Genomic DNA, 16,514 nt, shown 5'->3' on the forward strand with positions numbered 1-16,514 from the left:
TTCCTATTTGGAACCAGTCTGTTGTTCCATGTCCAGTTCTAACTGTTGCTTCCTGACCTGCGTACAGGTTTCTCAAGAGGCAGGTCAGGTGGTCTGGTAGTCCCATCTCTTTCAGAATGTTCCAGTTTATTGTGATCCACACAAAGGCTTTGGCATAGTCAATAAAGCAGAAATAGATGTTTTTCTGGAACTCTCTTGCTTTTTCGATGATCCAGCAGATGTTGGCAATTTGATCTCTGGTTCTTCTGCCTTTTCTAAAACCACCTTGAACATCTGAAGTTCAGGGTTCACATATTGCTGAAGCCTGACTTGGAGAATTTTGAGCATTACTTGACTAGCATCTGAGATGAGTGCAATTGTGAGGTAGTTTGAACATTCTTTGGCATTGCCTTTCTTTGGGATTGGAATGAAAACTGACATTTTCCAGTCCTGTGGCCACTGCTGAGTCTTCCAAATTTGCTGATATGTTGAGTGCAGTACTTTCACAGCATCATCTTTTAGGATTTGAAATAGCTCAACTATTTCAAAGCTAGTCACCTCCACTAGCTTTGTTCATAGTAATGCTTCCTAAGGCCTACTTGACTTCACATTCCAGGATGTCTGGCTCTAGGTGAGTGATCACACCATCATGATTATCTGGGTCATGAAGATCTTTTTTGTACAGTTCTTCTGTGTATTCTTGCCACCTCTTCTTAATATCATCTGCCTCTGTTAGGTCCATACCATTTCTGTCCTTTATTGAGCCCATCTTTGCATGAAAAGTTCCCTTGGTATCTCTAATTTTCTTGAAGAGATCTCGAGTCTTTCCCATTCTATTGTTTTCCTCTATTTCTTTGCATTGATCGCTGAGGAAGGCTTTTTATCTCTCCTTGCTATTCTTTGGAACTCTGCATTCAAATGGGTGTATCTTTCCTTTATTCCTTTGCTTTTCACTTCTCTTCTTTTCACAGCTATTTGTAAGGCCTCCTCAGACAGCCATTTTGTTTTTTTGCATTTTTTTTTCTTGGGGATGGTCTTGATCCCTGTCTCCTGTACAATGTCACCAACCATGCTTCTCAAGTGGTTGGCTATTCGACTAAAGAAGAACTTAGGCTGTTCAGAGCAACGTGATGACCCAACAAAGAAAGAGAGCAGAGTGTGGTGAGTCAACGGGTGACCCACAGGACAGCACCATGCTGGGTCTGTGGGTGAAACTCCAAACTTAACCTATCTGTTGAAGATCCAAGAGCAGGCTGGCTCTCCTGGGTAAAGTCTATTTTTAAAGGATGCTACCTAATACAGCGACAGCAGCCAAGATTAAACAGGACCCTTCAGAGGACTCCTTCCCAGGGCTTGGTTTCTTTCTGGAGCCAAGGGTTCTGGTCCCATCCACCACACGTCAGGAGAAAGCCCAGGCTGAGACACCTTGGTGGGTATAAAACAGGTTCACCCTCGAGGGCTGGGAGGTGGAGGGAGGTTCAAAGGGGAAGGGACATATGTATACCCTCGGCTGATTCATGTTGACGCATGGCAGAAACCAATGTAGTATTCCAAAGCAATTATCCTCCAATTAAAAATAAATAAATTAATTAAAAAATAGGCTCACAATTCTTCGGCATGCTTGACTTGAGTGTGGGGAAGAATGACATGTTCTGCTTCTAACAAACAGAACCTAGTGTAAGTGCCAGTGAGTGAGTTCCAAGATTAGACCACAGAAGGCACTGGAGCATCCTGGCTGTCTTCTTGGACCACCTTCTGAGAGAAGCCAGCTGCCACGTCAGGAGGACATTTGAACAGCCCTATGGAAAGCCCCACATAGCGAGGCACTGAGCCCTCCCACTGACCCCCAGTGAGGGACTGAGCCCTCCCGCCAACAGCCAGGTGAGTGTGCACCAGGCTGCAAGTGGACCCTCCAGCTGCAGTCGAGCCCTCTGGAGACTGCAGCCCTGAGCAAGACTCAACTGCAACCTCCTGCGACCCTGAGCCAGAACCACACTACGGCAGGGCTCCTGAGCTCCAGACCCACAATAACTGAGGCAGTAGTTGAAGGCTGCCGCCCTGGGCTAATGTACTCCCAAAGGCGCAACTCACCTGCTCCAGGCCGCCAGTGTGCCCCACCTGGTTCAGATGGTTGCGCAGCAGCTGACCAGGGTCACTTGACGTATCCCGAGCAAAAAGAAGCACAGAGAAAAATGGCACTTCCCTTCCCTTCTCCTTATCGTCATAGAGTTCAATGGCTCTGTTCAGCATTAGGAATTTGACAGCTTCATAGAGGCTGTACTCCTCTTCTTCATTTGTGAACAGTTCATCACAAGCCATCTGCCTTGCTTCCGCAGTTCTCAGTTCAGCCAGGCTTGCCCACTATAATAAGAAAGTTACATAATAATTAAACTGTTGTTCTGAAAGTCCCTGGTAAAACCCCACACTATGAACACAAAATTATTTTCAGAATACGTAGGTGACCACAGGTCATGTACCAACACTCAGTATTCAATCTTCCAGCTCAAACAACTGTACTCTTTAGACCACACGCTTTCCTTATTCAGCTTTTCCCCTGGTAACCTGATACAAAAGTATACCGCACTAAGGACACACTCTAGGATCACGGGATGGAAATTTCAACTCTCGTATCTTCCCAGGCCAAGAAACAGAACCAGTCAATAAATATTTGAAGGAGGAGCGATCTGGTGTGATAATGCCCTAGAGCATAGCTGAAATCACTCCTCCCCTTTAAGGGGCTTATGGCAGCTGATACCACCCAGAAACACCAAGCCAACCTTATCGTGAAGACGGGCAAAGAAGACTGTGACATCTCCTGAATACCTGTTTACTAAACTTAGCCTTCTAACCTCTTATTAAAAGCTTACTTGAGTTTCAGATGAATAAATCTACTCAGGAAATTCATATTGACTTCTGATTAAAGGAGAATCAGGTATTCAAGGAGAAGGGGGCAACACAGGATGAGATGGTTAGATAGTATCACCAACTCAATGAACAGGAATCTGAGCAAACTCTGAGAGGTAGTGAAGGACAGGGAAGCCTGGCGTGCTGTAGTCCATGGGGTCACAAAGAGTCGGATATGACTGAACAACAGCGACTGAACGACAACAATCAGGTATTCAGCTAACAAATGCTAACTCTTTAAGTGAAGAAGAAAACCCTATAAGTGGTTATAAGTTAAGAATCTCTTTGTGAATAAGAGATGCCAACACAAAACTAATCCTTGTGTATAATCAGTAACTACTGGTCCTCTGCAAAACCATTCAATTTTTTAATTCAAGAGTACATTTAAATGGTGATAACTGTGCCACAGGACTCTGAAAGCTACAACATCTCATATTCTCCAGGAGTAGACCAAGCTGGCAGGTGAGAGCAAGGCTCTGGAGTCAGAGTCAGGATGGAACAAGGGCCTCGCCACCCAGCAGCTGCTGGCCCCTGCAGGGCCTTAGTCTCGTCGCCTGTAAAGTGGGCACAACCACAACCATGATGCCCTGCTGGTGTTAGAATTACGTAATACAGAAAACTTTAGTGTACAGCCTGGTACCTACGAGGTGTCAGCAGTGCTGGCCCAGATTATTAATGAATAATTTTAATGGAATAATTATAAATTGGAATCACTTGAACATTCCCCCAAATCAAGATCTAGTTACTAGGTGTGTCTTTACTAGGTGTAAAAAGTGACTTCTCAAGAACTTAAAAATTTGAGTTAAAATGGATGGTCAACAGTGGCTATGCTGACCGTCCTGTTCACTCCCCGAGGCCAGAGCCCTGTGCTCCACCCGCTGCTAAGCCAGGGCCTGCCTGGGGCGGTGCGGGGCTCCAGCCCCTCTAATCCTGTCTTCTGCTTCAACAGGCAACACGAACAGACCCCCTCTGTCCTTCTCTTGCTCCCACATCTTTATCACTAGTCCTTCTTCAACAGTATTATTTTCCAGCACACATTTCTCATTTTTATAAATAAAAACTAGGCTCCAGGAAGTCAGGGTCCTCCACTCATTCAACGAAGTATTTCCCAAATGCCTGTTGTGCGTCAGGCTCAGGGCAGCACTGGCTGTAAAGGAATGAACAGGACGGTCTCCTTGTCTGTAAAGTGAGGACAACCACAGTGACAATGCCTGCTGGTGGTGACAATTACATAATAGAAACTTCAGGTGCAGCCTGGCACATATGAAGTGTATGAAGTCTCTGGTGAGGCTGCAAGTGTCACGGGGCAGCAGACCACAGTTAAGAGGCTGATGACTGGGGTGTGTGCTAGGAAGGGTCCTGAAAGACGATGCCTGACGCCGCCTGACATCCCTCCCTACTCCATCTACGAAGCCCGGAACAACGAACAGGCCCTGCGTCCAGGGTTCCTGGTGAGGAGAGCGTCCGGGCTGTTCAGAGGCCAGCACCCGAGAGGTCCATGTGGGCCGGCGTGCAAGCAGGATACCCCACCCACGTAAGACAGCAGACAGCCACGGAGGGAGGGTTTATTGACCAAATCACTGGGGCTCAGCTGACCAAGTGCCTTCTCACAACTCTGCTTCAGAGAAACCCTGAGGACCGTTTTCAAAAGACAAGTTATTAAATCTACTGCCCTGGACAATTGTTGTAAAAGAAAACATGCCTAAGAAATATGGACAGAATCTTAAAACATGAACATAATTGGGAAGAATTTAATAAATGAGCACTCATATCGCTGATGATATTGTACGAGATATGGACCAAATGACATCCCTGACACTTGTCAGTATGACTTAGAAGAAAAGACTACTATTGTAAGGTTTGCTTTAAACAAAATTAAACATTTCACTTAACATGTCATCTCCTCTGAGAGTGTATGATGTTGATACCTCTTCATTTTACCAAACACCTCAGAGGAAGAGTTTGTGTTTGTTTAGAATCACTTTGCGTAAAATCCAGCCAAGAGCAAGTGGTAACCCACCGTTGTTGCTTAGTCGCTCAGGCACGTCTGATTCATGGCAACCCCATGGACTGTAGCCCACCAGGCCCCTCCATCCATGCGATTCTCCAGGCAAGAAAACTGGAGTGGGCTGCCATTTCCTTCTCCAGGGGAATCCTTCCGACCCAGGGATCGAACTCACATCTCCTGCATTGGCGGGTGGATTCTTTACAGCTGAGCCACCTGGGCAGCCTGTAACCCACTAAGTGAGGACTAAGAAGCGGTGTGCTGGGGCAATTGGGAGTCAGAGCTCTGTACTTATCAAAGAAAACTACATGTTCCAAACCTTCTTCCTCAGTAAAGCGAGGGACTCCTTAATTTTATCCACCAGGTCCTTGCTCTTCCCCTCAAATTTCAGTCCCAGCTTCCACTGCTTGATCCAGCTGTATTTACTTATGAGCTTTTCTGGCAACTAGAGTTATCAAGAAACAGAAGAAAGAAAAAAGGTTAACATTCCAAACAGTCCATTGCACAAGCCAAGCTGTGAGAAACAACGTACCCTAGGAGACCGACCTTGCGGCCTCTGTTTCCAGAATTAATTTTTGCATATCTGTCTGGGTTTAGGTCAGAGGACCTAAATCTAGAAGTCAGGAGGTCAGAAACAGCCACCCTGCGGAGGGCTGCTAGAGTGACAAGGCGGTTCTTGGTGAGGCCCAAAGGCACGGTCTACCTTGCTGGGCTCCCGCCACAGCCAGAAACACTCCAGAGCTCTGTGTAAGGGTGTGTGAAGGCAGTGTCCACACAGGTCTTGGCATAACCCACCCGGGCACCAGCTGGGCTCAATGGCCCTCACCCTGCCACTCCCTGATGGCCTGACTCAGGAAGGCACTTTGGGTCTAATGAGATGGTCCGGAAACAGCAAAAACCTGCTCCTTTCCTGACTAGGAAAACAAAACCTAATTTCCAATTTTTACACTATCATCATAGTTTTAAGATGAAAAAGGAACAAGATGGTCTCCAGTTTAAGTACCTAATCAGTGTAAGCAAGATAAAAGACTACAACTGCGAATAAGAAGCAAGGGTTAAGGGACCAGGCTGGCCTGGCTCGTTAGAGAAAGGACACCGTCACTCGGCCTTTTTTCCTGGAGTGTCTGTTACTTTGTTTTCCCCTCATCATCAGTAGAATCTGGAGTCTGAAAGGCAAGCTGGGACAAAACTCAATCGATGTCAGCATGGGAACCCAGACTCTCCCAGGAGTCTAGGGTGTGTCAGGAGAAGTCCACGTTACTGGGCTGGGCATGGGCATGTCACCTCAGTGCTATAAACGCAGAAAGGGAGAACAGTTCACTTCCAAGTCAAAAGACCATTAGAGAATGATGAATTCTTCCCTGGAACCGGAGCTTAACAATCATAAATACAGTTTTAAACGAAGCCGTATGCTCTATTCTCCTGAATCTAAGACACTGAAGACCCTTCGTGAATGGTAACTCAGTTTCACCTTCTCGATCTACAGCAATCATGAGAAACTAGTGGGGTTTCATCTCTCCAAAGAGACAAAACCACTACAGGGATTGAGCTCCTCTTCAGCTAGTTACCACAGTGAGGCCATCTACACTTACTCGCTCGTGGGGGTGGGAGGGTTGCGTTCTCACTTATCATGATGACAAACGACGCCCCGTCCCACCCAAGAGGAGCCCAGCGCTGCGCCCACGCCGTCCTGCATTTCAGCAACATGTGGGCGGTTCTCCCGCAAACCTTCTGTTAGGCCCTCTGGTTTCTCACCAGAACCTAAAATGCCCTCAAGTGTCAACACGCTGCAATCCCAACTGAGCACAAAGAAGCGCAATGAGCAGAAAGTACCGGCTGCACAGATGTGAGCCGGGAGACGGGGTAGGGGGAAGCCCGGGAGAGCACGTGAGCATCACGGGACACTGGGTCGGGACCCACAAAGCAGGCATAGCACTCAAGTACTCGAGAGACCCCAAAGACCTAACTCCACAGAGGACCCAAATAAAAGTCCATTCCCTCGCTCCTTCCAGGCATGGACCAAATTGTCACTGGAGTAATTCTCCAGGGTTGTATACTTCTGGGAGATGTGGAGATCCTGGAAAAAGCCCCAAAATTGAGGTGTGAAAAGAAACTATGAGGAAAGAATAATGGGAGTTGAAATCCTTTACTCAGATTTAAAAAAAAAGAAGAAAGAGTATAACTTTAAATGCTTTTGGGGATCATGAGACACACGTCACACATACAAGGCTATTCCTTTACATTGCACACTCAGAGACTGGACTTCTCTTAGAGTAAAGGAGATTTAAGGAAGAAACAAAATTAAAAACAGGAAACAATGATGGGAAATACTTAACAAAGCAGGCAATCAGCTTTGGTGTAATTTCATTTGTGACTGAAATATTTTTTAAAAGCCTATTTTCTCTAGCAAATGTCCATAATCCTTGAAATCAGTACTATGACTAAAGGGACAGCATATACCAAAAACGTGTCCTTCCCCAAACTCATAATATGAGTTTTGATACAGTCTATCCTACTCTAAGCAAACACCGCCACAGGTCCCACCCATTCAGAGACATTCTGAAACTTAACGGAACCCCTGTCCCAAAGGACACCACCTCTTGAGGGACCCAGGTGCTGCCCAAGTTTAAGAAGAGCCAGAGCAAGCCACATCCAAGGTCAGGGTCAAGGTCAGGGTCAGATGATCTGACTACAGTCAACACCACAGAGACCGGGGTCTGGACGGAGGCAGACACAGCACACAAGGAGCCCAGACCTGAAGACAGGCGGTGAGGAGCAGCCAGACTGTGAGATGGGCTGTGACGGCAAGGCCAGAGCAGCTGAGCAGTGCAGGAAGCGTGGCCTGGCCCTCCTCTACCGAGCTCACACCAAGGGAGGCTCTCGGTCCTGCGCTTCCTGTTGCCCTGTCATGTCCTGAAACCAAATGTGTTCCAGGAGCAAGGGATGATGCCAAGGGCTGTGGACAGCCTCTCCCCAGATGTGAGTGCAAGCAGATACTGCCAGCTACAGGGCATGGGGCTTCTCTGGGCTCACTGCACAGATTTCCTGATGAGATAAATGCATGCTCAGGTCAAGGGACGTTTAGCACAGCAGGTGGCCGGCAGGCTGGGGCCGAGGCTGGCTCCAGGTCTACAGATTCACATACAAGCTCGGGTGTCCCAGGACCTGTCTGACTCGTAGTGCTGAGGAGGGGGGTTGGGGTGGTCGCGGTCAGAAGAGGGCCTCGGCAATTCAGAGATTCCAGCATCGGGGGAAACGGAGACTGACTTGCTGTCAGATGGTTACTGTGCATCTAACAGCAAGCCCAGCCCATTTTAAACTCAAATCGTTTACACCAAGTTCTAACAGCAAGCATGGTTTAATTCTTATGATCGGATACGAGTTATTCTAATTTAGTGGGAAGATGGACAGGAAATACTCAGAGACTTTCATAGCCAAACTCCTGTAAGACTTTCGTGTTTGGTAGACAGCGTTAGGTATCAGCTGATCTGCTTGTTTTAGGCACGTGTGTTAACACATGTTGAGATGTGTCCTTACGAAAGTTACACGGTGCTATCTGGTGATGGAGAGACCCCACTTCCAGGGGAGGTGGTCCAGGCACCCGCCCTCCACGGCGCACACTGCCAGTCTCTGTGGGTCTCTCCACCCATCTGTGCTCACACGTGGTTCCACCTTGACTTGTTCCGGTCACGCCACACCACCCTCTCACTCAGCAAGACCCCTATGAGGGCGGACTTCCTGAGGGAGGACCAAGAGGAGGGGCCGGGATGAGAACAGGGATGGGATGGCGGCCACAGGCAAGGGCACGCGACAGCTGGGAGAGGTGAGAGACTAGTCTGGGCAAGGGCAGCACCCAGTCTATGCGCCTCTCCTGCGCTGGGCAAGGGCAGCAACCCAGTCTATGCGCCCCTCCTGCGCTGGGCAAGGGCAGCACCCAGTCTATGCGCCCCTCCTGCGCTGGGCAAGGGCAGCAACCCAGTCTATGTGCCCCTCCTGCGCTGGGCAAGGGCAGCAACCCAGTCTATGCGCCCCTCCTGCGCTGGGCAAGGGCAGCAACCCAGTCTACGCATCCCTCCTGCACTGGGCAAGGGCAGCACCCAGTCTATGCGCCCCTCCTGTGCTGGGCAAGGGCAGCAACCCAGTCTACGCACCTCTCCTGTGCTGGGCAAGGGCAGCAACCCAGTCCACGCGACCCTCCTGCGCTGGGCAAGGGCAGCAACCCAGTCTACGCATCCCTCCTGCACTGGGCAAGGGCAGCACCCAGTCTATGCGCCCCTCCTGTGCTGGGCAAGGGCAGCAACCCAGTCTACGCACCTCTCCTGTGCTGGGCAAGGGCAGCAACCCAGTCCACGCGACCCTCCTGCGCTGGGCAAGGGCAGCAACCCAGTCTACGCATCCCTCCTGCACTGGGCAAGGGCAGCACCCAGTCTATGCGCCCCTCCTGTGCTGGGCAAGGGCAGCAACCCAGTCTATGCACCTCTCCTGTGCTGGGCAAGGGCAGCAACCCAGTCCACGCGACCCTCCTGCGCTGGGCAAGGGCAGCACCCGGTCTACGTGCCCCTCCTGCGCTGGGCAAGGCCAGCACCCGGTCTACGTGCCCCTCCTGCGCTGGGCAAGGGCAGCACCCGGTCTACGCGCCCCTCCTGCGCTGTCACCTCGAATAAGAAACATGAGGTACATGTGCCACCTGCTCCAGACACATCACCAAACAGACCCTCCCGGGAAAAGGCTCAAATCAAGGCAAGATGCTGGGGGCCAAAAAGTTAACACAGGGACAAGTCTTCTGGCTGCAGGAGAGCAAGAAAAGTTTCATAGACTTTTATATGACACCCCCGGCAGGTATGATGAGCTTTTTTCTGACGCAGGCCTCCTGGCATTCAATAAAGGTTAGATGACAAAAATAATACCACTGTGACTAACTAATGAGATTATGCTCCCAAGAGAAAAACTCTACTGATTGGCTGATACATACAGAAAAGGGAAGAAATTAGAATGCTTGAGAATTTCCATATGACTCAAATTCAGCCAGGAAAACCACCTTAAAGCCCCACAACTCACACACACAACATGTTCTCATAACCATCAGAAACCAAGCACAGTCCACCTAGACTGTTTTCAGTATGAAAGATGACCCTACCCAGATGGATCCTGTCAGTAAAACAAAAGGGACGTAGTGCTTTACTTTTACGGGGAATATTTTATATGCTTAACTACGTGGACCAGAGTTACCTGGAAAGTAACCTGCACCCGAGTTTCTTGGAAAGTAAAAGAATTCTAATTCATTACATCAATTAAATTCATAAATCTAAGCAGCTCCTTAAAGTAAAAAGTTCAAAGGAAAAGAGCCTACACTTGAGAAGCACTTTATGTCACAAGCTGTAATTTAAGCTTCGGTTAGCAAACAGAAGTTAAAGCAAAACTGAGTGAAGTTGCTCGTGTTTGCTACCCCAGCAGCGGCTCAGGTCCACAGGCAAGCTGACCAACATTTCCAAAATATTTCAGTGCTAATACTTAGCATAACCTGCAAAGCTAAAAAAGCCTACTGTATCGATTTCTTTTTGCTTCTTTATTGAAAAAAGAAATAAGCTAATACTGAGAAATCAGCTTGAGATGACGCATCTCTGATTAGAAGAATCTTTCACAGATGTCATCTAGACAGCTTACACAAGGGTGCTGCTTTCATACCACTTTATAGAGTGGTATATGGTATATATGGTATACCATATATACCATATATATGGTATCTCCAGGCAGACAGGTAGTATTCTCCACCCACTGGGCCTGGCTGTGCTCGGAGACTATGTAACACCCCGACCACCTAACAGATCTGCAATTAGCTGAGCTGCCAGCCAGTATCCTCTACAAGTCTTTATTCCAGGCAAATTCTCCAGCTCCTTCAACTGTTCCCAGGAGACAGATTGCCTCGGGCACATGCCCTTCTGTCCCGAGGGTACAGGCACAGAGCTGTCCACAGTCCCTAAAATGGGATCTGACCAGCCCAGTTCAAGACAGGCTGTCACTGCCTATGTTTAGAAGTATTCCTTTGTTTTTTTAAAACTTTTTATTTTGTATTGGTATATAGCCGATTAACAATGCTGTGAGTTTCAGGTAAACAGTGAAGGGACTCAGCCATACGTATACATGTATCCACTCTCTCCCAAACTCCCCCTCCCATCCAGGCTGCCACATAACAGTAAACAGAGTTCCCTGTGCTGCACAGTGGGTCCTTGCTGGTTATCCATTTTAAATATAGTAGTGTGTACATGTCCACCTCAAACTCCCTACCTATCCCTTTCATTACAAAACAGGCTTCCTCATCACTGAGGCCATCGCACACCTGTGGGCTGCTACTGGGCCTGTGATCCAGTAAAATCCTGACTTTTTTCCCCTAAGTTGCTGGGGAGGCACATCTCCCAGAGCTGACACTTTGGGTTTTGGTTTGGGGGGGTTAAGACAAGCCCAAGATTTCCCATTTTCTTCCAATTAATGTCATATTGTGAGCTCCACTCAACCATGACTGCCCACCAAGCTCTCGAGGGATGGTCTATCATCTAACCTATCGTGACCTCAGCTGATGTTCATCATGGATACACGACACAGGGGTAACGTGACTTCTTGGGGTGTCACTGTCAGGCTGCAGATTCAAAACAACTAACGAGGGCCAGGCAGGGACAGAGCCCCCAACCCTCCCCTCCCCAGGAAGCCTCCCCCAGCTGACAGCAACCATCTCTCTGCCGGTGTTGCCGCCCTGTCACGTACCAAGCCTATGACCTTCCTAACACTCTCCAGACAATGCTGATTCCCTGAACTGGAGCCAGAAGCCCAGAAACGTGCCTTTGGAAACCCCAGCAGGTTCTCAGAGAGTATAATATAAAGCCCACTTGGTGGAGACTGTGACCCGGAAGTCAAACTGCCCTCAGTGCTCTGGGCAAGCCCTAAACAAACCCCTGCTCTCTAGTTCAGCTGAGGCGCTAAATAAATTTTATCATCTTTCTCCTCCGGGAAATAACAATCGTTTTTGGTTGCTTCACTATGCAAAGCCATCCCAGCCACAGAAAGCTGCAGAAACCTGCACGCTGACGTCGCACTGCAGGCAAGCACCAGCACACAGCGCGGGCAGACAAGGGAAGTCTTTGCTGCAGAAACGAGGAGAAACAGTGCAGACTCAAACCTGCGGTGGCAGCGTACCAGCGTGAGCTCCGGGTCCTGCAGCCAGGAGGGCAGCACCGCCGGCTGACTCATGGCCTGGAACAGCGTGGCCCTCAGCGCACAGTAGTTATCTCCGCGGACTCGCCTGATGGAGGTGAATTTCTGAGACACCTCCTCATAGCCCTGCGCAAAAATCATCAAAGAATTCAAATGGTCATTACTGACCTCAGAGAGCAGGGAGAATTTTATTCGTGTGGAAGAAATGTGCCCCCCAAGCCCCCCACCCCGATCAGAGGAAGAATGGCCAAGTCTTTCCTGCAGGATATTTTAATTCCTTTTTTATTCATCAAAAGAAATTAACGAACGTTAGTATCATACAAAATATCAGCATATGTAGCAGACGCAACATACTAGAACATATAGAATAGGACACTAAGTATTATTAAAATGCTGCTGCTGCTGCTAAGTTGCTTCAGTCGTGTCCGACTCTGTGCGACCCCATAGACGGCAGCCCACCAGGCTCCCCCGTCCGTGGGATTCTCCAGGCAAGAACACTGGAGTGGGTTGCCATTTCCTTCTCCAGTGCATAAAAGTGAAAAGTGAAAGTAAAGTCACTCAGTTGTGTCTGACTCCTAACGACCCCATGGACTGCAGCCTACAAGGCTCCTCCATCCATGGGATTTGCCAGGCAAGAGTACTAGAGTGGGGTGCCATTGCCTTCTCCATTAAAATGCTAGTTGCCCCCAAAGTTGAAGTCGTATGTCCCTTTCTAAGCAACTGGTGTAACACTCACTTATTAATAACCAGCAATCTGAAGGCTTTGGTCTGTGTTTAAGTTGACCCTAAACTCTTTCTTTGGAAGGAATGATGCTGAAGCTGAAACTCCAGTACTCTGGCCACCTCATGCAAAGAGTTGACTCATTGGAAAAGACTCTGATGCTGGGAGGGATTAGGGGCAGGAGGAGAAGGGGACGACAGAGGATGAGATGGCTGAATGGCATCACTGACTGGATGGACATGAGTCTGAGTGAACTCCGGGAGTTGGTGATGAATAGGGAGGCCTGGCGTGCTGCGATTCATGGGGTCGCAAAGAGTCGGACGCGACTGAACTGAACTGAACTGAAACTCTTTAATGAGGAGACAGGAAAGAAAAGAGATGTACCCAGCTTATGTGCCCAATCCCCCAGCCGTGTCTGACTCTTTACGACCCTATGGACTATTGCCCACCAGGCTCCTCTATCCATGGGATTTTCCAGACAAGAACACTGGAGTGGGCTGCCATTTCCTACGCAAGGGGAATCTTCCTGGCCCAAGGCTCAAACCCTCATCTTTTGCATCTCCCTGTGTTGACAGGTGGATTCTTTACCTGGCTATGTCTCCATATTAAAAATAACACCCTGTACCCCAAATTTCCATGAAATACATAAAAGACTATATGTATTGTCTTGGAGGTGCCTGGATAAATTCTGTTTTTTAAAAAATGGATTGAAATGTCATTATTATTCAGCCTGGAAGTGAAACAAGGAAATGAAAATTCTCGGTGACATGCTCAGTCACCCAAACACGGCCATCCAAACGGACTAATTTGAGCACACTCCTCTTAAAAGGACACCATGAAATCCCAGGGAGCTGGTCCAGGCACCTGGCTGACTGAGTTCTCCGTTGGATGCTGCTCAGGCCTCAGCATCAACTTTCAGGCTTTCCCATCTCACTCCTCTTGACCACGTGGATCTGTCACTTGCCCTGCTCTTCCTCGACAGCCACTTAAAACCCTGTTTCGCCCTCAACACACACGTACGCAAAGGAAGAAGTGGCACCCTCCTGGGGTGGGGACCCCGTAGACAGTCATCCTGTGTCCAAGCACTGGACCCTGTCGTAAGTTGTTTTCAAGATTCAAGTCACAGGATGATGTTCGAAGTGGATATGAAAGTATTTCTTTCCAATAATAAAATTCTGAGAGCTGCATTTCTGTTCAGTGGCCCAACCACTGCAATAGAAGGCCCATCAGGGAGACTCATGCCTACTAAATGCACCTCTTCCCTATGGTAAACCCCCAGCTGTCCCAAATACTAGTTCAACAGCAACTGCACCTTTCCAAATGCATAAATCACTCATGGGATCGTGCAGTACACTGTAGTCCATATTCAGTGAAAAAATCCAGAGAAGCGGGCCCCAGCAGTCCAAACCTGCAGTGTACAAGGGTCAACTGTAGGACCAATCTCCACCCATGGAGGAATGCTGGATTCAGGATCCATCTGAGGGGAACCCAGAGGGGTGCTGCCTGACTACTGTGCAGCGGGAGTGGTGACCCAGCCCGGCCACAGCCCCAGCAGGGCCACGTCATGGGAATCCCTGACGTCCCACAGCCTTGGAAGAACTACCTTTGGGGTCACCCAGTTATGCAATGGGACTGAGAGGGGGCAACTCCTGGGGTACCCTAAATAAAGGCAGGAGCTCCAGGTCCCACTGCTAAGGGAGTACGGGAGAGTCCAGGCCCCGAGGACTGGAGGATGTGAAAATAAATCCAGGTGGGGACAGCAGATGTAGGTCACACAAGGCTGTGACCTCACCCAGCCAGAAGGGCATTACAGCCAAATGCCAAGGGCCAACCCATAGCTGGCCCAGCTCAGAACAGCACACAGTCATTTATGCGTTTTTCAAAGAAATCAAGTTGCTGACTAACTGATAATGATTCTGTATTAATACTGAGACAGCCCTTATCTTTGCAGTCTGTTTCCTCATCTCTAAAGTTAGAACCCCTGTAGTAACACAGTCTAATGGCAGTTGTCGTAACTATAACATCTAAACATAACGGCAACCCACTCCAGTACTCTTGCCTGGAGAATCCGATGGACAGGGGAGCCTGGTGGGCTGCTGTTCAAGGGGTCGCACAGAGCTGGACATGACTGAAGCGACTTAGCATGCATGCGTGCATGGCGGAAGGCAATGGCAACCCACTCCAGTATTCTTGCCTGGAGAATCCCATGGACAGGCGAGCCTGGTGGGCTACTGTCTATGGGGTTGCACAGAATCGGACACAACTGAAGTGACTTAGCAGCATAGAAAAGGACATACTAAATAATTACCTATGGTAGACTACTGGAAAAACTCAAAATGCACGCATCCAGGCGTCATACCTTTTTCATACATGTTGCTTTTTGCGTATTTCCCCTCCATTCTTTTTTGCAGTAGTCCATGATATCCATTTCAGGAGCTACACTTAATCTAGCTTCTGTGAAAGAATCCAAAAAAAGGGGTGGGGGGGAGGGGGAATAAGGAGATAAAGTATGATCAGAATAACAGCATGGCTTCGCCTGAGAGTTCCTTTCTCGCTCACTGCAGTCCCTCCCACGTCTAGAATCTCAAAACTGCTGACCACCCAGTGCAGACCGCCACCACCTCGCTCCCAGACCACAGAGGTCTCCCGCTGAGCCTCTCTGTCACCAGACCCTACCGGCCATCCCCCACACAGCAGCCAGAGTGTGCATTCAAAAACCTAAGTGAGATGCTATCTACCCCAGCTGGGCTCCAGGGCCTCCCATCACACCTGGGAGTCTACTCCCTTCCTCCCTACAAGAGGGCCCCCTGCCCTGGCCCTCCACTGCCTCTCGGGTCTCAGCTCCCCCACTACCCACACCGACAGCTCCTGCCCTACCTGCGAGGTACCTGCTCCTCACGCTCTGCAGGTCTCTGCTTACCTCTGACACTGACATTCAATGTCAAAACATCTCACACACACATTCTCTCTCACACATACACACACACACTCTCTCATACACACACACTCACACACACATTCACTCTGTTCCCCTTACATGGTTCTGCTTTTCTTCTTGGCACTGATCTACACCTGACATATTTCTTTCTCTGTACCCTGCCTCTCTCATCCCTACACACACACACACACACACACACACACACACAAACATACACACACTTTCACTCTGTTCCTCTTACATGGTTCTGCTTTTCTTCTTGGCACTGATCAGCACCTAACATATTTCTTTTTCTGTATGCTGCTTCTCCCATCCCTACACACACACACACACACACACACACACACACAGCAAAACATGAGCTCCCTGAGGGCAGGGGCTTGGTCTGTTTCTCAGCTGTGCCCTCAGCACCGGCAACCACACTGACCTAAGTATCCTCGAGTAATGTTCATTCAAACATGCAATAGTCTAAGCTTTGAGACCACATAGCTAGTGATTTGTAATTTTTTCACATCCATTATACAAAGAGATAACACCTCTATTACAGATGTATATTTAATAATCTTTATTTCGTTATATCCTGCTTTGATCCCAAAGGGCTATAAACTGTTGATAATCAGCCAGAAACTAACGGAGCTCTCAATGTGAGCTGAAACTCGGGCCTGTTTGATTCTAATAACACATACACCCCAAATAAAAGAGATAACTGATGATCAGACAGATGTTATAGTAAAAAATAAAAAGGCCTTCAGACTTCTCTT

General features: G+C 48.6%; 1 protein-coding gene across 5 annotated transcripts in view; it reads right to left on the minus strand.

The window, feature by feature from the left end:
- The window catches only part of OTULIN (OTU deubiquitinase with linear linkage specificity), a 35,313-nt gene that overhangs the window by 6,095 nt on the left and 12,704 nt on the right, over positions 1-16,514 (minus strand). For 4 of the 5 annotated variants that reach the window (XM_025270694.3, XM_025270692.3, XM_025270695.3 and 1 more), the window contains 4 exons: positions 15,175-15,269; positions 12,077-12,220; positions 5,208-5,333; positions 2,071-2,340 (listed from right to left, as the gene is read on the minus strand). In XM_025270694.3, the coding sequence (XP_025126479.2) occupies positions 2,071-2,340; positions 5,208-5,333; positions 12,077-12,220; positions 15,175-15,269 (635 nt within the window). The remainder of the gene's footprint in view (positions 1-2,070; positions 2,341-5,207; positions 5,334-12,076; positions 12,221-15,174; positions 15,270-16,514) is intronic. The other variant, XM_025270693.3, reaches the window with a different exon arrangement.

This window comes from Bubalus bubalis, chromosome 19, assembly GCF_019923935.1.
Source record: "Bubalus bubalis isolate 160015118507 breed Murrah chromosome 19, NDDB_SH_1, whole genome shotgun sequence".
NCBI classification, from domain to species: Eukaryota; Metazoa; Chordata; class Mammalia; order Artiodactyla; family Bovidae; genus Bubalus; species Bubalus bubalis.